Source organism: Enhydra lutris, unplaced genomic scaffold (genome assembly GCF_002288905.1).
Source record: "Enhydra lutris kenyoni isolate GAN:26980312 unplaced genomic scaffold, ASM228890v2 scaffoldscaffold77, whole genome shotgun sequence".
NCBI classification, from domain to species: Eukaryota; Metazoa; Chordata; class Mammalia; order Carnivora; family Mustelidae; genus Enhydra; species Enhydra lutris.
In genome coordinates, this window is record NW_019154161.1 from 1,200,887 (window position 1) to 1,223,727 (window position 22,841).

Below are 22,841 nucleotides of genomic sequence, written 5' to 3' on the forward strand. Positions count from 1 at the left end.
AGGACCCCAATATCATGACCTGAGCTGAAGGCAGAGGCTTTACTGACTGAGCCACCCAGGTGCCCCCCACTCTCTGATTTTTAAGATTCCTTGTCTTGACCTATTTCCTCCTAAGCTACAGTCTCATTTTTTAAAGATAATCTCTACCCACAATGGGGCTCAAACTCACAACCCTGAGATCAAGATCTTTTGCATGCTCTACTGACTGAGCCAGCCGGGCGCCCCACACCGTCTCATTTCTAACAGCAAAACTCCTTGAGAGCTATTTACATTTGTCTCCAATTTCTCTCCCACAAAGTTCAGCCTTGTCAAGTGTGTAATTCAGTGGTTTTTAGTAAGTTTATAGACTTGTGCAATCTTTACTGTAATCTCATTTTAGAACATTTTCGTCACCCAGAAAGGAACCCCATACCCACAGGCAGTTCCTTGCATTCCCTCGCCCTGAAACCACCTCGATGCCCTAGACACCCATAATCTACTCTGTCTCTACAGATTTGCATGTATCATTGGCTCATTCCTTTTTATTGCCAAATAATATCCCACCACAGGGATGTGCCACATTTGGTTTACCCATTTATCAGTTGACTGACATTTGGGATGTTTCTGGTTTGGGGCCATTGTGAATAATGCTGTGAACATTCACATATAAGTTTTTGTGTGAACACGGGTTAAGTTCGCCCCAGGGGGATTCTCAAGGAGTGGAGTTGCTGAGTCATGTGGTGAACCTGTTTAATTTATTGAAGTGCCAGATGGCTTCCACAGTGCCTGTACCATTTTATAGTCTCACCAGCAAAGGAGGAGGGTTCCAATTTCCCTACATCCTCACCAACATTTGTTATCACCTGACTTTTTAAAAAAAAGATTTATTAGAGAGAGCTGAATGGGGTGAGGGGTAGAGGGAGAGGGAGAAGCAAACTCTCCGCTAAGCAGGGAGCCCGATGTGGGGCTTGATCCAAGGACCCTGAGACGCTGACCTGAGGCTAAGACAGACAGAGCCACTCAGGCACCCCTCACCTGACTTTTTGATTATAGCTTCCCAGATGGTGTGAAATGGTATCCCACTGTGGTTTTGATTTGCATTTCCCTGATGACAAGTGTGGCCTCCCACTGACTTTTAAAACCATGCCAATCAGATGACTCCCCCACCACTGCTGTAGGGAGATGGCTCTGGTCACGTTCATCAGTGATGTCCCCGTTGCTAAAACCAGTGGTCAATTCTCAGGCCTCGTCTTTCAGCATGTGGCAGCATCTGACCCAGCTGATCCCTCTCCCTGTGAAATGCTGTCTTCACTTGGCTTTGAGAATGCTGCAGCTCCCTGGCTTTCCCCCCGTTTTCCTTCTCAGTTCCTCTTTATAGTTTGGACTGCTTACCTTTGGAGAAACCTCCTCCTACCCACTTCTCTTATCCATCTACACTCATTTCCTCTGTGTGACCAGTGGCATGGCAAGCCAGTGGCACGGCTCTGGATACCTCATTCATGATCCATGCCTGGAAAGGGGGCTCTGCCGCTTGTATCTTCAGATCAGACCTCACCCCGAAATTCCAGACGCATCTACCCAACTGCCTCCAAGACACTTCCACTTGGGACACCTCCCTTATCAGATCCAACCCCTCATCAGATCCAGCCTCCAAGACACTTCCATTTGGGACACCTCCCTTATCAGATCCAACCCCTCCTCTTTCTCCTCCTCAGTCCGCAGGGAACCTGCTCTACAGCAGTAAATGGAGCTCTGACACTCTAGCTGCTCAGGCCAAAAATGCTAGAACCACACTGAGCTCAACAGTGGCCCCTACCACACAGGACTGGTTTGTTTTTTTTTTTCATTCACTCATTCTTTGATGACATCAATCAGTCCCCAAACCATTGACCAAGTATGTACTGAATTCCATGTTTTGCCAGGTTTGCAAATATAGAAGTGAATAAGAGGCAGCCCCTGCCTTCCAGCAGCCCTTAGTCAAGTAAACAAAGAGGGTTCCAGAGTTATAACCAGGATGCCCGGACACTTATGATTTTTATTTTCATAGATGAAGGACAATTTAAATTATTAAAGCTATAAAAGATTATAAATTTAGCTCCTCAGGGGTTCCTGGGGGGCTCAGTCAGTTAAACATGTGCCTTTGGCTCAGGTCATGATCCCGGAGTCCTGGGATGGAGTCCCAGATCTGGCTCCCTGCTCAGCGGGGAGCCTGTTTCTCCCTCTGCCTCTGCTCCTCCCCCTCTTAAATAAATAAAATCTTCAAAAAAAAAAAAAAATAAGTTTAGCTCCTCAGTGTCACTGGCCACATTTGACCTGCCTCATGGCCATAGGTGGCTGGAGGCCACCACAATGGACAGTGCATATCTAGAATATTCCCGTCATGGCAGAGGGTTCTACAGACATTGAAACTGCCATGTCTGTTGACACCTGCCCCTTCTCCTTTCTTCCTCTCATACCCAACACTCTGATCCACCAGCAAACCCCACTGGTTCTACCTTCAGGACAGATCTAGAGCCATTGCTCCTCACTGTCACCACTTTGTCCCCGAGCTGCATGTCCTTCCTGGATTAAAGCTGTCCGGATCACCAAAGCACCTAACACTGGTGGTTCCTGCTTCCACCCCTGCCGCTAGAGTTTATCCATGCATTAGCCATGCAAATCAAATCAAATCATGACCTTCCTCACCTCAAAAACTGCCCATAACTCTCATCTCAGAGGAAAAGCTAAACCTTACAGTGGCCAGGGTCCTGCGTGATCTGGTCCCTTCACATTCTCTCTGCACACTCATTTCTAAAGTCCTCCTCCAGATGCCTCCCCACGGCTATGTCCCCAACACTAGGCCCATTCAGGGGCTTCTGCCCCTGCTAGTTTCTGACTTGATCCATGTCTTACTGTGCTTAATTTTCTTGTTTATTATCTGACCATCCATTACAATCTAAACTCCATGGGGCTCCGGGTGGCTCAGTCAGCTAAGCATCTGATTCTTGATTTCAGATCAGGTCATAATCTCAGGGTTGTGAGATCGAGCCCCATGTCGAGTCCCACGTCAAGTTCAACAAGGACTCCATTTCTGCAAGCTGAAATGTCAAAGAGACTGCCAGAAATCTGGGGAGGGGTCTGGGCTTGTATCCAAAGTCCTCAACACAGGACCTTGTACTGTGACAACTCTACATGTTACTGTCATTAGAGGAATAGTCACCTGGGCATAAATGAGGTATGCTGGCCTCCTCCTACCTGCGTTAGTAGTGACCACCGGCAAAGATGGAAGAATCTACAGAGCTGAAATATATTCTTTATTTTAGGAATGAAAACAGGATAAGGAAGAAAAAGATACCTTTGTTAGCTGCCCTGGAAATACCACCGAAAGAACATCCTGGGGAAACAAGGAGGGATTTGTGTTGGGGGGAAAGGTTGGGGATTAGATATCCGGGTTCTGGAAGCCTGGGTTCCAAAGTTAGATAAGGCCTGCACTCTTGGATCTGAGGGAAGAGGGCCTGGGGTTTTGGACTCCTGAAACTGGAGGAGGAGGGGACTGGGGTCCTGGACTCCTGGGTCTGAGGCGTCTAGACTCCTAAGTCTGAGGGAGGTGGCGGCTGGGGGCCTGGGATCCTGGGTCTGAGGGAGGAGGGAGGTGGAAGTCTGGACTCCTGAGTCTGAGGGAGGAGGTGGCTGGGGGTCTGGACTCCTGAGTCTGAGGGAGGGGGTGGTTGGGGGCCTGGACTCCTGGTCTGAAAGTGGAGGGAGGTGGGGGCCTGGAGTCCTGGGTCTGAGGGTGCTGGACACCAGGTCTGAGGAAGGAGAGCAGGTGCTGGGACTCCGCGGTCCTGGGAACTCACCACACCATAAGGGTCGTACCGGCTGACGCTAAGGCCACGACGGCCGCAAGCAGGCACTGGTTGCTCAGCGTCAGAGCCTCGGGCTTGGCCAGCAGCTCGCCCAGGCTTGGCCTCCAAGGTTTGATCATGTCTGCCTCCCCGGGCGTCCAACGCAACACTTCCCGAAAGGAGACCTGGAGCTCGGTCTCCCCACGTGGGGGCGCACCAGTCACTGCGGGGCACGCACGTCAGTCAGGCGCGAGCCCCGCCTCCCGCGCAGCCCCGCCCCCCCGCGCAGCCCCGCCCGCACCGTTAAGAAAGAAGTAGAGCCGCGCCAGGGGGATCTGGTCGTGCACGATCACGCAAGAGAATGTCCCACGGTGTGCGGGTTGCACCGGCCGGATCCGCGCCAGGTATCCCCGGGCCCACGGGAGGTCTTGGAAGTAGGACACGTCCTGCGTCCGGACCTGAGGGACGCTCGGGTTGAAGCGGCGGGAGGAGAAGAGCCTCGCCCGAGCCCAGGTCAGATTCCCTCTGCCGGCTCTAGCCAATACGCCACGCTCAAGCGCCGCCCCCGAGCTAGACCACGCCTCCTCGAGCCCTGTGCCCACCCCTAAGCTCAGAATCACCGACCCTTCACGCACGACCCCGCCCTTAGAAGCGGCCTCCGGAGCCTCGCCTCCTCTTCTAAATCCCGGGCCCCCCCCCCCCTTGCACGAAGCCTGAATCTAGACCCAGCTCCCCCAATCCCCACCCGCGGCGTCCTGGCCCCGCATCCTCTAGAGAAGCATAACCCTCCTCCTAAGCCCTTCGCGCTGGCCCCGCTCGGACTCACACCTCCTCCTGCGAACTTCCAGGAATACGTGATTTCCTCCTTAGGCAGTTCGAAGTTCACAGTGCAAGAGAACTTAGCTTCATGACCGCGAGCCACCGTCAAGTCCTGAACTGAAAACAGGTCCGCGTCACCGCCCAAGCCCGCTCCCGTTTCGCCGGGTCTCTTTCCCGCTCAGCTCCCGTTCCTCCGGTCCGGGCGGTTCCTTCCCTTCCAGGCCCCGCCCCTCACCTGGGCAGTCCAGCGGGAGGTCGCAGACCGTGGAGTAGCACCCGCGGCAGCGGAAACGCCGGGCGACCTCCTGGAGTCCTGCGGAACGGAAAAGCTGCACCTGGGCTCCATCCGCGTTCCCCAGCCCGGGTCCCTCTGGCCAGGTTAGGGTCTGTGAAGCCTCCGGGCTCTGACGGCCACACAGGTCCCGGGCGCCGTCTTCCCCGCGCTCACTGGCGGGCTTGCAACGCTCTCCGACCTCTAGGACTCCTATTGGCTTGTTTTTGCTTTCGGGCCCGCCTTGTATTAGGTTTGTGAGCAATACCTGGTTTAATTGCTTTTCTCCAGGGTTCTTATTGGTCTCCTGTTCTAAATGCCAGGTTTCGCTCCCGACCACCTCCCTTCCCCCTCAATTCGGAGTTTGGGATGAAGAGCTTACCGCAGGGAGGGATGCAGGCCTGGACTGTGGAGAGAGAGGAAGCGTTACTATCCTGGAAGGCCTGGAGGTGCTTACCTGAAGCTCCCCTAGAGGACAGGTTACGGGGCCAGATGCTTTCCTGAGGGGGCGGAGCCAGGCCTGCCACCGCCCACCTAGGGGGCGGAGCCAGGCCTGCGGCGTTCTACCCGTAGCCTTCCACCTGTAGGCGGGGCCAGGCCTGCTGTATTCCTCTAAGGTTCCGCGCAGACCTGCAGCTAAGGCGGGTTCGACACTGGTGTATTTCACGGGGGGGCTAGACCCTGGGCGCTAGTTTCAGGGGACAGGGTCAAAGGGGGGGTTTCAATTAGAGAAGAGGTGTGGCCTGGCTAGAATTCGCCCACGGAGGGGGCCCAGTTGGAAAGGAGACGTCCCAGAGTGTGCAGCGCCCAGGAGATCCGGGAGAGAGGCCCAGGCTAATCTGGGACAGAAGCATCCCAAGATGGGGGTCCTAGCAGATTCTAGAATGTTCCTCGCAGGGGAAGAGACTCAGAGGGACTGGACTGAGGGGAGAAGATGGCTGGCTCAGGGTTTTAGAACTGTGTGTGCGCGCGCTTAGCTTCTTTTACCTTCTTTAAGCTGCGCAATGACCTTCCGCATTTTCTCCGCAGCATTAGGAAAAGCCACCTTAAAGGACCCTGGAGGGTGGAGGGGGGCCTTGTAGTAAAAACCCTTCCTCAAGGAAGTGTTTGTCACTTCCTCAGTCCCTTCCAAACCCACATGTGTAGTATATAAAACACCCCTTTTTATCCCCGCCTCCTGCCCTGTCTACCTGGAAGGCTACAGATCCCCCAAGTCTCCTTTCGTGTGCCTCTGGACTATCTTTCTGATGGAACCCCTCTTTTGCATTCTCTGTGTTGATCTTGTTGAGGGGAAAGGGGAGGATAAAGATAAAATTCCTCACCAAGTTCTGCTAGGCCCTGTAAGATCTGGCCTAGTTTCCTCCACCTCTCTATACCGCGCCTGTTACCCACCTTTCATTTCCCCTAGTATGAACACCACCATTAATCTCTATCACCTCAGGGCCTTTGCATGTGCTGGCCTGTTCCTAGCACATCTTTCCCGCTACTCCCACTCATCCTTCATCTCCTACCTCATGTCATCTCCTTCGAGGTTTTCCCTGACCACAAATCTAATCTAATCCAGTTCCCTATTTTTGCCTCTCCAAGTGTTCCATTTGCTCCACGTAGAGTTCTCACCAGTGTACAATTATATATATTTATATATACAGTGATCATTTAAGTCTGTGTCTTCAGTTAGTAAATAGGTCATTCTTCAGTGCTGTACCTCCAGAACCCAGGAGAGGGCCCTGAGTCTTAGCAAGTGCTCAGGAAGTATGTGTAGAATGAATTCCAGGATCCAGCTAGAGTGGAGACCACAACTGGTGGCCTGTGGCTCTAGTCCATCTCTTGAATGTGTTATATTTGGACTGGAAAGTATTTTTAAAAATGAACCAGTTGCCATCGTATAAAATTTGGGAAAGTCACATAAAATGTTTGGCATCTGTTTTCCAAAATTTGGAAGAGCTCTAACACAAGAGACTGTATTTTCATGAGGCAGCAATTAGCTTGGTGGCAGCTACCCCCTTTCGCCAGGGCCCGCACCTGCCACTTCCTCATGGTCTCCAGACTATTCATTTCTACCCCCTTTGACTCTTTTTATCTCTGTTCTCGAGGGTGTTGGAGTTTTGACCATTGTACTGGCCTCCAAACTGTGAGGTTTTGTGGCTCTTCCCAATGCAGATGGCTGGCTGGATTGATTTACTGGTGGAGGTGGTTTGGGAATTTAGAAATGCAGCAGATGTGGGGCGCCTCGGTGGCTCAGTTGCTTAAGTGTCCGACTCTTGATTTCTGCTCAGGTCATGATCTCAGGGTTGTGAGATCAAACCCTGCGTTGGGCTCCGCACTCAACACAGATTCTGCTTGGGATTCTCTCTCCCCCTTGGCCCCTTCCTGTGCTCTCTGTCGGAACTGTGTCCCTCCCAAACTTATAATGTTGAAGCCCTAACCCCCAGGACCTCGGAATGTGATTGTACTTGGATATACAGCCTTAAAGAGGTAATTAAGTTATAATTAGGTCATTAGGGTGGGCCCTGATCCAGTGTGACTGATTGCCCTATAAGAGGAGATCTGGACACTGACACACCGAGGGGAGAACATGTGAAGACACAGGAGAGAGAGAAGATGGCCATCTACAAGCCAGAGAGAAAGGCCTGAGAAGGAACCAACCCTGCTCACATTGACACCTTGATATTGGACTTCTAGCCTCCAGAATTGTGAACAAATACATTTCTATCTTTTAAGCAACCCAGTGTATGGCACTTTGTTAAAGGGGCCCTAGGAGACTGATACACAGGGATTGCTGGTTGCTTCCAAATATTTCTGTAGTAACATCACACTGCATTTCTGCTGGGGAAAGCACCCCCCGGCCCTACCAACCACCCAACTAAAAGACTATATTCCTCAGTACCCTTGCAGCTTCGTGTGGTCCTGTGACCCACTTGTGGTCATATAACCAAGTTTTGGTCTGATTTGTAAGTGGAAGTATTGTATGCGAGTCACAAGAAGGAGCCTTAAGAGAGAAGGGGCACCATCTTATTGACTTTTCCCCTTCCTCCATCTGCTGCCTGAGACTTGGATTTGATGGCTGGAGCTCTAGCAGTGACGCAGAACCATGAGGATAAGGACCACATCCTAGGATAGTAAAGCAGGAAGCTGGAAGGGGTTTGGGTCCCCCAGAAAAGGAAGTGGTGCTGCCATCTGAAACTTAAGCGCCTGCCTCAAGACTTCTAGCTTCTTTATGCCACTGCCTGTGCCTGTGTGATTTCAAACCATACAGAAAGGGAAGGAACTAATACTGGTGACAGAGTGGCTGATGGGATGATCCTTGGGTATAAACTGGAGAGGGGGGCACTGAAGCCAGGAAGTGGGTTCAGAATGAGGGGTGAAGGACCTAGAGGTCTCTCCTTGGCCACAGGGTGGGCGTGTGGTCTGGAGATGGCAGGATGGTCAGGAGGATGGGGTCAGAGTGGGGTGCTCAATTGAGAGTCCAGGATGCTGGAGAGTCATTCAAGAAATATCTCTGTGCCAAACCAAGTAACTCACAGGGAGGATGAGTGTGGGATATGCCAAGGGAGCTATGGCAGGGGTGTGTGTGTGTGTGTGTGTGTGTGTGATATCTAAGTACGTCATGGGAATAAGGTAGGGATGGCGTGAAATGTCCAAAGAGGCCAAGAGGTGAAGGTTATCTCAAGTGAACCATGAGGGGGCATGAGTGGATGTTGCCAAGTCTCCCCCAAAGGGGTGTGTATCGTTAGGAAACTTCCAGCTGTTTCAGACCATCCGGGTTTGAGTCCTGGCTCATCTGTCTGTGAGCACACCTGCCTCCCATCTGAAGAATCCATTTCAAGTCCTCTTCCCTGCATGACCTTGACCAAATATGTAACTTTCCTGATCCTCGCTTGGTAAAATGAGGACAATATTAGGATTGGGGGGGTGGGATTTAACGCCATACAATATGAAAGCATCCCCATGCCAAACTACGTGACATTGGATGGCTGCGTGAGAGGATGTTCGTAAGCGCTTAGGATGGTGTCTGGTATACAGTGAGTGTATTACCATCTCCAAGTTTGAGATGGGGAAACGGAGGCACAGAGAAGTTAGGAAGGTAGCTGAAGATCACAGAGCTAGATTTGACCCCCGGTGGTTGAACTGCATTCCCTCTGGCACACTGCCCTTCTCTCCACACTGTACCACCCACTCCCTGGTTTATAGACACAAACAGTATCACCTGCCACCATCCAGAGCCTCTCTGAGTCAGCAGGTCCATCTCTTAGGTCCTCCATCTGGGAGACCTAGGAATTGCCCTTTCCCTCCCCAGCCCCCCCACCCCAATACAGCCAGTCCCAATATCTCCTGGGTCCATCCTTTCTGTCCAGCTGGGCCCCAACTTCCCCATCTGGAAAGTGGGGTTACAAAACCCCGCCGGACAGGGCTGGTATGAAGGTAGCCTTCGGGAGGATAATTAGTTATCAGTTAGTGCAGACACAGCCTCTCCCATGTGTGGGGCAGCTTTGGCACAGAGTCCGATCCATCATCTTCCTACCCCTCCCCCCTCACGCTTGCCCCTCTCTGCCAGCCCTCGCCTTGGGGTTGCGACTGGTCTGAACCACTGCTGACCTCCTCACAGGTCTCCCTGCTTCTGCCTTTGGCCCTCGTGGCCTTGGTCAGATCCTGCCTCTTTCTCTCTGCCTAAAACCCTCTGATGGCTTCCACCTCAAGCTGAAGTCAGTTCAACGGTCCACAAGAACGGCTCTCCAAGTGCGTTCCTGGAGCAGCAGCGGCTGGGAACTTGGTTTCCTGGCCCTGCCTCAGACCTACTGGTCAGGAATGGAGGGTGGGACCCAGGAGTCTGCATTTCCGCAAGCTTCCAGGACCTTCTTGCACACACCGGGGCCTGAGAACCACTGGCCTCTGAGGTCCTACGGGATGTGGTTCTTGCGGCCTCTGACTTCAGCCTCCCATCACCCATCCCCGTCGACTGCCCTCCAGCCCTTCGCACTGGCTCTTCCCTCTGCCCAGGATGCTCTTTCGCACGCCCCTCCCCAGTTATCTGCCTGGCTCTGCCACCTGGTTCAGGGCTTGCCTCAGTTGGACCTTCTCCTGTGCAACAAACCTGACCAACCTATTTAAAATAACCACCCACTGGGTCCCCCGTTCCCTTTCGCTCCCTGTCTGCCTCCAGATCCTGGATCACCAACTGACATACTGCAGTGTTTCCCTGATTATGTTTATTGTCTGTCCCTCCCACCCCCCAGTATGAGCAACGTGAGGGCTAGTGGTCTGCAGATTTGGTCACAACTATGTCCCCAGTGTCTCTGGCACATTCGATGAGAACACCTGTCAGTCATATTGCACCAGCTTCTCCCGGCCTCCAGTCTGCCCCCCTCAAAACCCCAGAGGGTCTTTCTGTGCCCAGAGCGGCGCCCCCCTTCCCCCTGCTCACAGCCTGCGGACAGTCTTAAGTGTCCTTGACCTTTCAGCTAAACCCTGGACCTGTGTGTCTAGCTGTGTCCTGGATATCCCCCAAGTTCCTCACCTTCGCAATGTCCTAGCCCAGCTCACCATCTGCTCCCACCCCTGCTCTTTCTCCCGGGCTCCCTGTCTCAGGGAGGACCCAGGGCCCACCCTCGCATGGAGCTGGACCCTGGGCACTGTCCATTACCCCTCGACCCTGGTCCCCAGACAGACTGTCAGACCCAAGCCCCGTCCCTCCTGCCCTTGACTCTCTTCTTGAGTGCCTGCTTCTCCACCTTCACAGCCCCGGCCCAGCTTGGGCCTCCTCACCCCAGCCTCCACCCAGGCCTCCCAGCCTCCACTGCCTCCCTGCTCCAGTGCATCCCACACACAGGTTTAGGGGGGTCTTCTACATGCAGAACTGCACTTGCTCCTGCTCTCTTCAAAACCTTCTATGACAAGACGGCCTAAGTGGGAAGAAGGTGTTTTCTGGAGTCCTCAGCACCTCCCCCCACCCCAGCTTTGAGTTGCTCAGGCCTCTCTATGGGGATGGGGGATCTGCAGCTGAAGTCTTCTCTGTGCTGACTCCCCCAGATGCCCCCTGGGTGGACAGGAACCTCCTCAACTTTTGGGATCATTGTCAGAAAGCTTGGTGGGCAAGACCAGAAAACAAAGGTAACAGCAGCCGCAGAAAGAAGCCCTGAGCCCTGGAGCGAGGACTGGCCAGTTTATGCGGCACGCAGTGCTCCCTCTCCCTCTGAGGCTCCTCTCTCTCACCGTACTGCATCTCAATCAGGGAGGCAAGGACCTTGTCCCATCTTATAGGTGGGTAAGTTGAGACCCAGAGGGAGGCAGTAACACATCCAGAACCTCATAGCCAGGAAGCGGGGGAGCCACACAGCCAGTTCAGAGCTCATGTCTACCTGACCCCAACTAGGCTTCAGACTCTAGGTCATTTCTGCACTGGTCTTTGAGCTCCCCACCAACACCCGCCCATCCCTTGCCCCCCCCACCCCCGACAAGTAATCAAGCTCACTCAGCTTATTAGCACTGCCTCCTCGGGATCTGCCACATTCTGTGTCCCCCCACAGCCATCTCTTGGGGATTTGCACCCCACATCCACCAAACCATCCCCACCTCACTCACCCCGGGCCGTGGCCATCTCCTGGAGAGAGTGGGTCATCTGGGTGAAGGCGTCATGCAGGTGGCTTCTCTCATCGTAGTCTGGGAGCAAGGGTGGAGGACAGAGGCTGGGAAAAGCAGTTCCCTCAACACCACGTCCACGGTGTGGACATTCTCTGTCTCTCTAGGACACCTCCTGTCTCCCTAGGACACCTCCTGTCTCCAAGTCTTTGTCCTGGCCCCAGTGCTGTCCCCCATCTCTGAGTCTGCCCCACACCCCCTTCTATCTACCCTGTCTATCCTGCCTTCTCTAAGTCTTTCCCCCATCTCTGTTCTCCTTCTGGAGTCTGTCCCCCAACTTTGCCCTCCTCCCGGAGTCTGTCCCCCATCTCCGTCCTCCCGGAGTCTCTCCCCCATCTCTGTCCTCCTCAGAGAGTCTGTCCCTCATCTCTCTTCTTCCCCCTGAGTATCCCCCATTTCTGTCCTCTTCCCTGAGTCTCTCCCCCATCTCTCTCCTCCCCCGAGTCTATCCCCCACCTTCTCCAGGAGTCCGTCCCCCCACATCTCTATCCTCCCCACTCTCTGAGTCTGTCTCCCCATCTATATCCTCCCTTCAGTCTGCCCCCCAGTCTCTATCCTCCCCCCCTCTTCAGTCTGGACCCCCACTCGATCCTCCTCTCACTGAGTCTGTCCCTCAGTCTCCGTCCTCCCCTCTAAATCTGCCCCCACCCTCCCACTCTGGGCGAATCTCTCTCAGTGGTTTTCCACGCTGTCTGGAAGATCCCTGTGTATTATGCGCCTCGCCCCCCAGGCCCCCGGGGGAAGTGACAGGTCGCCTCACTGATTTCAGTGTCTAGGAGGCCCTCAAAGGCAGCGGCGAATGCCTCCTCACACTTCTCCAGCTCGGGGCCCTGTACACCAATAAAGATCTGGCAGATGCGCATGCGCTCCTTATAGGACGTGAAGCAGAGGAGACAGGCCCAGGCGGGGGCCCTCAAGACCATGAGGGCGACCAGGGCAGATGGGACAGCGCTGTCTTGGGCCAGCAGGGCCATAACAGAGGGTCGTGGCCCAGGGAGAAGCTGGTGACCTTTGTGAGGTCACCATGGGGTGGGGGAGGGGCATGGGGTACAGGTCAGAGGTTGGATTTCTGCTGTGGGTCAAATGTCAAGGTCTGGGTTTTCAGGGAGATGGGGTATGAGGAGTCAGGGGTCAGGCAGGCGATGCCCCAGCTTGTGGATGGGCCGGACGCCAGGCTCCCAAGAACCTCACCTGTGACCCTGGATGTCCTCACAGGTTAAAGGGTCTCAGGGACCCAGGGGCCGGGAGGGGGGGGGGGGGGGGCCTGGCGGGCCCGGGGGGGGGGGGGGGGGGGGAGTCAGAGCAGAGATGGCACAGAGATACCGTGAGAGCCCGAGAGACAGAAACTGAGACATGGAGAGATACCGGAAAGCACAATAAGAGAAGGAGGGAGCGTCTGAGAGGCCGCAGGGTAGACACACAACCCGCTCCAGAGACACGGCGGAGATGGACAGAGAAAGCAAAATAGAGGTTTCTTCATGGGAGAGAAATTCTTTGAGGGAAGTGGGAGGAGGGAATGCAGGGACAGGACAGGAGAGACAGCGCAGCTCCTCCTCCCAGGGTCCCCGGGCATGGGGCAGCGGTCAGGGGCTGGGGTCCCCGCCGGGCGTCCCGTGCAGGGCGCAGCCTGGGGAAAGCTAGGAGGCCGTATAGTGATCTCCGTGGGTGTCCTCCTCAACTATACAACCTCCTACCTCAGCCCGGGGGGCGCGGCCGGTGGACAGACAGACGGATGGATGGACAGATGGGGTCAGGGAGGGCGGGGAGGGCCGGGAAGACCCCAGCCGCGATGGTGAGCCCCCGACACGGACCCACAGACTCGAGCTTGTGTGCGGCGAAGGCCCCGCAAGGTCGGTTCTACGGGTGGGTGCCAGGACCCAGGAATCCGGGCCCCCGGCCCCCTCCTCCCCAAGGAACCCAGGAATCAGTCCCTTGGCCCCTTCCTCAGCAGGGACCCAGGAGTTCAGGCCCCTGGCCCCTTCCTCCTCAACGGTCCCCGGAGTCCAGGCCGGCAGGCCCTTCCTCTCTCAGACACGGAAGTCCAGGCCCCCAGCCTCCTCCTCCCTCAGACCCAGGAGTCCAGCCAGGCCTGCCTCCCCGGGGGAGGCATAGCCGGGCTTCCTGGATGTGGAGTCAGAGGAAACCTCACCTGTTTGGGAGTTTGGCCCCTTGGCCAAGCAGCTCCCTCCCTCTCTACCTGTCAGATTCTGGAATCCAGGACTAGGGCGGAGGCAGGGATATGAAACCTTCAAACCTCTCTAGATATTCCCCCATTTCTTCTTTTGGCCTCCCATCATTTATAATGATGACAGCTGTGATCCCTGAGCCCTAAGGCTGCCCCACGCCCAGCAGAATGCTGTCAGCTCCCCCACTGGGCAGGGAAGAAGGCCTCCCAGAGATCCGGAGAGGCTGGGCCCCAGACGGGCAAGTGGGAGGAGCTGGGCCTGGTAGGCGGTGGCCCAGCCCCCAGCCTTGCCACCCCAGGGCTAAGAGTGTGCACCTGCGAGTCGCAGGTCAGTCCCTCTGTCCAGTTCTGTCTGTCTTGCTCTCCCCCCACCACGCTCCACCTCCATCTTTCAGGCCCTCTCCGCCTGCTGTCTGTCCCTGCTGCGCCTGGTCCCCGTGTCGGACCCTGGCTTACCTGGTCGCTGCCACCTCCTGTGCCTGTTTCTCATTCTCCGCGCTCGTCCTGCTCTCCCCTCCACGGTTCCGGCGCTCTCCCTCGCGGATGGCCTCTCCCTCTCTCTCTCCTTTCTCATTCTTTTTCTTTCCCTTAGGTCTTTCTTCCTCCCTGGTCCTCCTCCCTCCCTCTCTCTTTGTCTCTCATTCTCTCAGTCTCTTTCTCCCTCAAGGTCTCTGTCTCTGGCCTTCTCCCTTCTCCTCTCCCTTTCTCTCCATCTCACATCTCTGTCTCCCTCTGTCTCTTTCCTCCCTTCCCTCCCCTCCCACCCTTCTTTCTCCCTCCCTTCTCCTTCGCCCCCTCTCTGTCTCTCTCTCTCTCTCTCTCTCTCTCTCTCTCTGTCTTTCTCCTTCCCTCTCTCCCTCCCCCTCACAGCTCGGAGCCAGGTCTGGAGCTGGGGGTGGGGTGGGGGTGGTTCGAGAAGGGGCCCAGGGCTGGGGTAGCGACCTGCTGAGGAGGGGGAGGAGAGGCGGGAAGGGGGCGGAGGAGGAATGGAGGAGATGGGGGGCCAGAGTCGGGTCCGGCTCTCATCCCCCTTCCCTCCTTCCCAACCTCCCAGACCCTCAGGCGGGGGCGAGAGTCAGGCCAAGGTGGGGAGGAAGGGGAAGGGAGGAGGCTGCCCCCGCCCCCCCACAACCTGGCCCAGAGCCCAGGCCGGGTTCCCAGCATGCCCCGGGGCTGCCTGGGGCCTGAGGAGGGGGTGAGAGGGGAGCTGAGAATCTTAAAGATTTGCAGGACCCGAGCATCTCCCCACTCCCCCGACAAATTTCTCCTTGGGGAAACTGAGACCCAGAGAGAAGGGTCAGGACTTGTTCAAGGTCACCGGACACGGCGTTGATGGAGACATGAACTCTCTGGGCCCATAGGCCCGATTTGGGGAAGGGGTTGGCGCTGGACTTCCCTCAGGTCTGGGTCCCCCTCCCCCTCTCTACAGACCCTGGGGAGCCCCCAAGGGTCAGAGAGCAGACCCAAACAGTCTGGCACCATGGCAACCAGCTGGCCCCGCCCCCTTAACCCCCGGAGGGCTGGGATCCAGCTGGGGCTAAAAGAAGAGGTGGGGACGCCTGGGTTCGGGGGAGGAAGGGCTAGGGGCCCGGACTTGGTCATTTTGTTAAGGGTGGGGGTTGGGGTGTGGACTTCCAGGTCTGAGGGAAGAAGAGGCCGGAGGCCCAGACCCTCTCGGGTCCTGGGGTAAAGAAGGCTAAGGGTTCGGATTCTGGAATTTTGAGGGAGGGGGCAGGGTTGCGGACTCCCAGGTCTGAGGGAGGAGGGGGCTGGGGCCTGGAATCCCAGGTCCCCAAGGGAGCCTGGATGCTGGGCCTCTCCTCCGCCAGACATCCCCTGCCCCCGCCGCTGACCCTGGCCTGTCTGGCAGCCCAGACAACCTCCCCCTCCTCCGCCCCCACCTCGCACGGCTCACCCTTGACCCCGCAAAGCCCCGCAGCCCCTTCCCTGCCCCTCCCCCTCCCCTCCAGCCAGACGTTAACCCTTCCGCTGCCGGAGGCACCTCCAAAGCCAGCCTCTCTCCCTCCACCTCCCCTGAGGGCTCGGGCGGGCATCTTGCCCGAGTGTCCTCCAGCCTCCGCATCTAGCTATCCCGGCCCCATCTCTCTCCTCCTCTGGAATCCAGGAGGTGTTCCCGGCCTCTCCTCCTCCGGACCCCCAGAGTCCCGGCCCCCCGGCCCCCCCGCCCCCTCCTCCAAGGATTCGGGAGTCTGGGTCTCCAGCCCCCGCCTCCTCCAGGAACCCAGAAACCCAGGCCGCCGAGGCCTCCTCCTTCTGGGACCCTGGGTCCTGGCCCCCGCCGTCCCCCACCCTCCCGCCCACCAATCCCGCTTTCCGCAGACTCACGGCTCCGGGGCTCCCGCGTCGCAGGGCAGGGGCTCCCCGGCCAGCCCTCAGGCCGCGCCGAGTCGGGCCCGCCGCCGCCCGCTCTCCATCCTCTCCCCGCCTCTGCCGCCCGACGGCCTCTCCCCTTCCTCCCCGCGGCCCCGCCATCCTCCTTCCCTCCTCCCGCCTCCCTCCGGCCCGCGTCTCCGCCCGGGACCCCGCGGGCCGGCCCCCTCCCCGGGCGCCCCCGCCCCGGCCCCTCCCCGCCGCCGGCCGGGCCCGGCCTGCCTCCCCCGGCCCCGGAGCTGGCCCCGGTCCAGGGGAAAAAATTCCATCCAGCCCCGGGGAGGAGGCGCGGGCGGGGGAGGGAGCGCGCGGGGAGGCCGGCCGGGAGCGTGACGCAGGGCGGAGGGAAGGGACAAAAGGGGCCGGGGCGGCGGGGCGCCGCGCTCCACTTCTCCCTCCCTCCGCCTCCCGCTGCCGGCCCGGCTCGCCCCTCTCCGCTTTCTCCCGCGCCCTCCACCTCTGCTCCCTCGCCGTCTCGCCGCGGCCGCCGCCTCCTGCGCGGTGTATTCTCCTCCTGGTCTCTGTGTCTCTCCTCTTCCTCCACCCGCCGGCCCCCCCTCCCCCGCCGCAGCGGGGTCCGCTCCCCTCCTCGCTCTCCCCCTTCCTGCCCTCCCAGCCTCCTTCTCTTCCCTCCGCTTCGGTCCCCCCTCCCGCTCCCCGCACTGGGGCCCCAAAGGTGAATCAGACCCGTATCTGCCCTTGCAGACGGAGCTCTCAGTCTGATGGAGGAGACAGCCCCCGACGCAGACAGTTCCAATCCAGGGCGATCGGGGTATGACAGAACCAGCGGCCGGCGGCTGTGGGAGCCCAGGGGCGGAAGGAATCCTTTCACTTGAGGACAGCCGGAGGGACCTCCGAGAACCGGGAGAAGTTAGATCTGGGTGGCGGAGAAGGGGGCTGGCCGCAGCAAGGGCGTTCCAGGCAGAGGCTCGAAAGCAGGGAGCAGGGGGCGATTCCGGGAGGACCGCAAAGCAGTCAAGTCTGCCTAGAGCCTTAGAGGACAGGAGCCGATGTGCTCCGAAGATGCGGCTGAGGTGGTGGGCGGGGCCAGGCTCACGAGCGTTTCGAAGGCCTGGCTGGGAACTTTCTCCTGGGGGGTGACAGAGAGTCATGGAGGGCTGTGGTCAGATCTGGGCGTCGGAGAGTCCCCTCTGGGGTCCTGTGGGGGGGATGGATGCAGGGGGAGGATGCCCGAGCTGGGGCTGGGACCCTGCGGACAAAAAGGAGGGGGTGGGGCAGAGAATGTGAGGACGCAAGAGCGCCTGGGGACTGACAGACTGTGGGGGTGACGGGAAGTGAAGAGGGTAAGAAGATATATCAGCCAGGAGTCTGGCGCAGGAACTGAGGGGACAGAAGTTTTTCCCAGCTGGGAATCAGTAGGAACAGGGGACAGGAGAGGTTAGGTGCTATGCGCAACTTGGAACTTCATGGACCTTTGGGCCAGGGGACAGTTAGGGAAGACATTCCGACAGTGGTGGGTATACCGTTCTGGGCTCCAACAGTGAAAAATGCATTTTCCTTCCACCCTGTCCCCCAGCCACCCACTACTCGCTAGAGACAGCTTATGCTTACCCGTTTCCTGTGTATCTTTTCAGATGAGTTCTACACGGCTATGACATATACTATCCCCTATTTTTTGGTCCCCGACTGGGATCACATTACCCCACACTTCGCTTTAACACTCTATCTTGGAGATTCTTGTATACCCACGCTTACAGAGCTACTGCTTTCATTTTAGGGGCTGTATAGTATTCCATTGCATGAATTTATTATTATTAATGATAGGAACAATAATGATGACAACACCTACCCTTTATTGAATGTCTAGTTTGGGACCAGCCGTGAGCTGGGTATTTGTTATACCTTAGATGATGCAGTATTCGCAGCAGTCTTACTATTTCAATTGTTTTATCTCCCTGTAAGGAGGAGGGAACTGAGGTCCTGCATAGTGAGTTAACCAAACTCTCGAAGTGAATGACAAAGTCAGGATTTGAACCCAGGCCTCTCTGATTCCAAATTCCATGCCTTTTCTTTGGAGGTGAGCAGCCTCTGCACAAACATGCCCCTCACTCGAGATCAGTATTTGGTTCATGTTAGACTTGTCATGCACACAGACTCACATAGGGTAGAAATGACATTTGTCAGACCCTGCACCTTGATTTGGTATCCAGAACTACCATCGCTCTACATCTACCCCCAGATGCCCTGTAGTCAGGACAGGACGGTAACTGTCCCACCCTGCTGTCTCCTTGTCCTGGGTCTGATCCTGTCACGTGATTTTCGGTGTCTGGGTCTGGCTCTGGGAATTCACCGAGGGCGCGATCTAGGTCTGAGTCATCTCTGTGTCCTCACTATCACCCAGCATAGGGTGTGGCTCAGAGCAGGGACCTAGGAAAATGTTTGCTAATGAATGGAGGGATGGGTGAATAACACATGGCTTTATGAGTTAGGTTGCGACTTGCTTAAGCCTCTGGGATAAAATAACCTAATTCCCATTAGTTCCTGAACCATAAGGTCTCCATTTCCATTGGTCAGTGAGTCATAGGAACCACTGTTTCCATCATTCTCTGATATACAGAGTTCTCAACTCCCTTGGCACCTAAGACTCAATTGATGCCATCCCCACCAGTCACTGAGACTTGCGAGCCACATTCCCATCAGCCCCCAGGACTCTCGAGCCACGGTTCCCCTCAGCCCCCGGAACTCGGGACCCACCTTTCCCATCAGCTCTGGAGGCACAAGGGCCGCATTCTCATCAGACATTGGCACCCAGGTACCATCATTCTTGTTAATCCCTTGATACCCAACACCCACAATTCCTATACCCCTAAAATGGAGGGGCCACCCTTCCCATCAACTCCTGGGATACGAGTTTTGCCATTCTTATTATCCCTTGGAACAGTGTGCCAGTGGAAAAAAGAAACGTCCCACCCGTCATCACAAAGTCCATGCCCAAGTTCCCAGAACAAGAACAGTTAGCCAGGAAGACACGGGCCTTGAAGTAGGTCTGAGTCAAGGACTCACTGATTAATACCATAGAAAAGAAGGCCTTGGGTCATGAGGAACATCAAAGTAGCAGAGAATCCTTCCACATGAAGGATCAACCCCAAACCCGAGATAATCCTACAGCACCACCAGAAAATCCTTCCACATGGGGGTTAAACTCCAAACTCAAGATAATCCTACAGCACCGCTTAATCCCCACAGGTGGAATAAGCCTCAGACTGGCAAAGCATCCAAAATACCAGATGATCCAAGTGCAACACGTGCTCCCGTTGCACCATTAAATAATCCTAGATGGACACTTGCCCCTCATAGGCACTGGGGACAGGGGGCCTTTTCTGTGTGTGTGTGGTGGGGGGGTAGGGTGGATGTGGAGAAGATTAAACAACTTGGCCCATTTATTAACCGTTTCCTGGATGGGGCGGGGGGCATGGTGTGTAGGAAAACTGGGTGTGAGTTTTGGGGGAGTTTCATCTGAATAGTGAAGGGTCTTCAGCTGCTCTGCTCTTTGCATTTCTGCAAAGATAGGGAAGGTGGTTCTGAGGCTCAAGGAGACAAGTGGTTCGGTAGTTTTTTCAAGGCCCTCAGCTGCCATCCACTTCCCCGTCCTCAGGTACTAGGACTTCTTTCCTGTGAGAAATCCACTCTACATGACTCTAATAAGAATGTTCTAGCACTAATGCTTCCTCCCTCAAAACATGAGACCCAACCCAGGCCAATCAGAACATTCATTCATTTGTGACCCCCACCCCCCAAAAAGAACTGATTAAAATCCAACATTTTACATGTTTATCCTTTTTAGGATTTTATTTTTAAGTAATCTCTACACCCAACGTAGGGCTTAAACTCACAACCCTGAGATCAAGAGTCTTACACCCCACTGACAGAGCCAGGTAGGTGCTCCTTTACTTTTTTATCTTGACACCTTATTTTATGTCTTCTAAAATACACAAGCATTTGTACACACATGTAGTGTTTTTGTTTTCCAAGGACAGAATTATGTTGTATAGAGGAAGGTGTTTAAGAGCAGATTCTGAAGCCAGGCTGCCTGGGCATGAATCCTGGCTCGGCCATTTTCTTAGCTGTGTCTCTTTATGCCTCAATTTTGTCATCAGTGAAATGGGTAGGATAATGAATAGTACCTACCTCACAGGGTTGAGATATAAAGATTAAAGGAGTTAATACATGCAAAGTGCTTAAAACAAGGTCCGGCACATAGTAAGCCCTATAGGAGAATTATCTGTTGTTATCATTCCTACAAAAAAAAAAAAAAAAAGCTAGCTCTCTGATTTCTGCATACACATGCACAGCATTTTACAGAAACAGAACAATTTATACTTATGGGAATATTTTTACCACATTCTTCCTGCTCTTCCCCTCCCCTTTCTTTTTTCTTTGCTTGCCTTTTCTTGACTTTTCCCTTCTTGTCCACTCCCCAGTTGACTCTCCACCCTGAATCACGAATGGTATGGTATCTGCTGTAGGTTGAATTATGTCCCTGCCCACATATGTTGAAGTCTTAATCCCCAGTACTTGTGAATGTGACCTTATTTGGGGGTCTTTATACATGCAATCAAATTAGGATGTGGTCTTACTGGGATAGGGTGGGTCTTAAATCCAATGGCTGATATCTTTAGAAGGAGAGAAAGATCTGAAGATACAAAGGAGACACAGGGAAGAAGAAGTCCATATGAAGGGGGAGGCAGAGAACAGGATGAGGCGTTTGCAAGCCAGGGAATGCCAAGGATTGCTGGCAACCACCGGAAGCTGGAGGAGGTCAGAAGGAGCCTTCAGGGACACGTGGGTGGCTCAGTCAGTGAAACATCTGCCTTTGGCTCAGGTCATGATCTCAGGGACCTGGGATCCAGCCCCACATCGGGCTTCCCACTTAGCGGGAATTCTGCTTCTCCCTCTCCCTCCACAACCACGAGAGAATAAATTTCCATTGTTTTAAGCTATCCAGTTTGTGGTAATATGTTATGGAAATTCTAGGAAAGCAAATCATATCCATGTTTATCTGTCTTTCCATACTAGGTGCTTAAGAAAACATTCGGTCTCTGCATTAGTTCAAGTTTTTCTATTTGACTTCACCTTCCTTCAGTCTTTTGAAGGTTGAAGCACTGAATGCCTGATTGAAGGTTATTCCTGGTATCTCTGAGCTTGCGTGTGTTCAGTGAGTATGTGATCAGTCGGGTTACCATCACATCTGACCAGCATATTAGCATGAGGGATAATGAACAAGCCAGGTGGAGGTGGTTCCTGTCTACTTTAAGATCATAACAGTCACTTTCAGATTTGAGCATCCTGGTATAATGTGGAGTAAAAATCTTGTGTGTGCATTCAAGGTTAAAATTTTATTAGCTGAAGTGTGTGTGTGTGTGTGTGTGTGTGTGTGTGTGTGAGTAATTACATAATTACAGGAGTAAGACGCTGAAATAATTAATGATGATTGTGAAAGCCTGTAGGCTGTAGGTTGGGTTTTCAGGAAAAGGACTCTGTAAAAGAAATTAGGGTTTAGGATATTAACTGGGAGTGTTGTCAGGTTCAACAGCCTGAAGGGGGTAGTGGGAGGGAGAAGCTGAACTATGATAACTCAGCTGATCCCATAGGCAGGGCTAGAGCTCAATGCCCCCAGGCACATGTCTCAAATTTGGGGCAAGGGGACCAGGTCTTTATATGACACATTGACCAGGTGATGGATGAGGGTTGCCTCCAGGAAGGGGCTGTGACAGTAAGTGAGGCAGCTCCTTTCCCCTGAGGGCAACCTGGGGTGGGGAGCAGGGGAACCTACTCAGCTTCAAGACCTCAACACCCCAGCAGCATCCTTAGAGGGGAAATCTGTCCATAACTCCATGCCTTTTACATGCCCCAAACAAATCTTGAGAACTTCCGTGTAATTATACAAGTCAGGAAATAGAGTGTGTTGGTGTGATTATTAAAGGTGTTTTATTTAGATACCATTAGGAAGACAATTTTCTCCTCTTGGGGTTGACAGATGTAAAATGTAAATAATAATGCGAGGCAAACAGCAAAGATCAGACTGAATGGGGATTTGGAGATCGTTTTTTATGGCAGGCAGCCTTCTTTGTAGAATTGTTTCGTATTCTACCATTCATACTTAAAAAAAAAATCTTTAGTAACTATAGTTGATTTTTTAGTTTTTTAATTGTATTTTAAAAAGTGTTACTTCACACTTACAAAGATGAATTTTAACGATTTTATTTATTTATTTATTTATTTGACAGAGCACTAGTGGAGGGAGGAGCAGAGGGGGAGGGAGACAGACAGGCAGACTCCATGCTGAGCCTGTCACAGGGGCTCCATCTCAAGACCCTGAGATACTGACCCAGAGATCTTGACCTGAGCTGAAATCGAGAGAGGAGGCTTAACTGACTGAGCCACCCAGGCATCCCATGAAGATGAATTTTAAATTGCTGAGTTAAATTTCTTGAAGTGGAAATCAAACTCCAAAATCACGTATAACAACTTTTATGATGAAACATCTTTGATCCAGGGGCGCCTAGGTGGCTCAGTGGGTTAAAGGCTCTGCCTTTGGCTCAGGTCATGATCTTGGGGTCCTGGGATCCAGCCCTCTCTCTCTACCCACCCCCCCGCCTCTCTGCGTACTTGTGAGCCTGCTTCCCCCTCTCTCTCTGCCTGCCTCTCTGTGTACTTGTGATCTCTCTCTCTGTCAAATAAATAAAATCTTTAAAAAAAAATCTTTGATCCAGAC

The 22,841-nt window shown here is 54.4% G+C and overlaps 2 protein-coding genes across 2 annotated transcripts in view; both read right to left on the bottom strand.

Annotated features, from left to right (window-relative positions):
* Positions 1 to 22,841, bottom strand: part of LOC111160767 — a 618,405-nt gene that overhangs the window by 485,517 nt on the left and 110,047 nt on the right.
* On the bottom strand, positions 3,255 to 12,518 carry LOC111160786 (sperm acrosome associated 6). Its single transcript, XM_022524135.1, has 9 exons — positions 12,290 to 12,518; positions 11,473 to 11,550; positions 5,881 to 5,949; positions 5,276 to 5,299; positions 4,858 to 4,935; positions 4,630 to 4,739; positions 4,105 to 4,261; positions 3,816 to 4,026; positions 3,255 to 3,352 (listed from the first exon to the last, which is right to left on the bottom strand). Exons 1-9 carry the CDS (start codon positions 12,501 to 12,503, stop codon positions 3,319 to 3,321), a joined length of 975 nt encoding a protein of 324 aa, XP_022379843.1. The 5' UTR covers positions 12,504 to 12,518; the 3' UTR covers positions 3,255 to 3,318.

What these genes read in the sequence shown, in the direction of transcription:
- LOC111160786 (XM_022524135.1), bottom strand. Translation starts at nt 12,503, where the DNA reads ATGGCCCTGCTGGCCCAAGACAGCGCTGTCCCATCTGCCCTGGTCGCC. An exon ending in GGCCTGCATCCCTCCCTGCG is followed by an intron (nt 4,936 to 5,275) that starts GTAAGCTCTTCA and finishes TCCGTTCCGCAG; the next exon opens with GACTCCAGGAGGTCGCCCGG. An exon ending in CCTCCCGCTGGACTGCCCAG is followed by an intron (nt 4,740 to 4,857) that starts GTGAGGGGCGGG and finishes ACCTGTTTTCAG; the next exon opens with TTCAGGACTTGACGGTGGCT.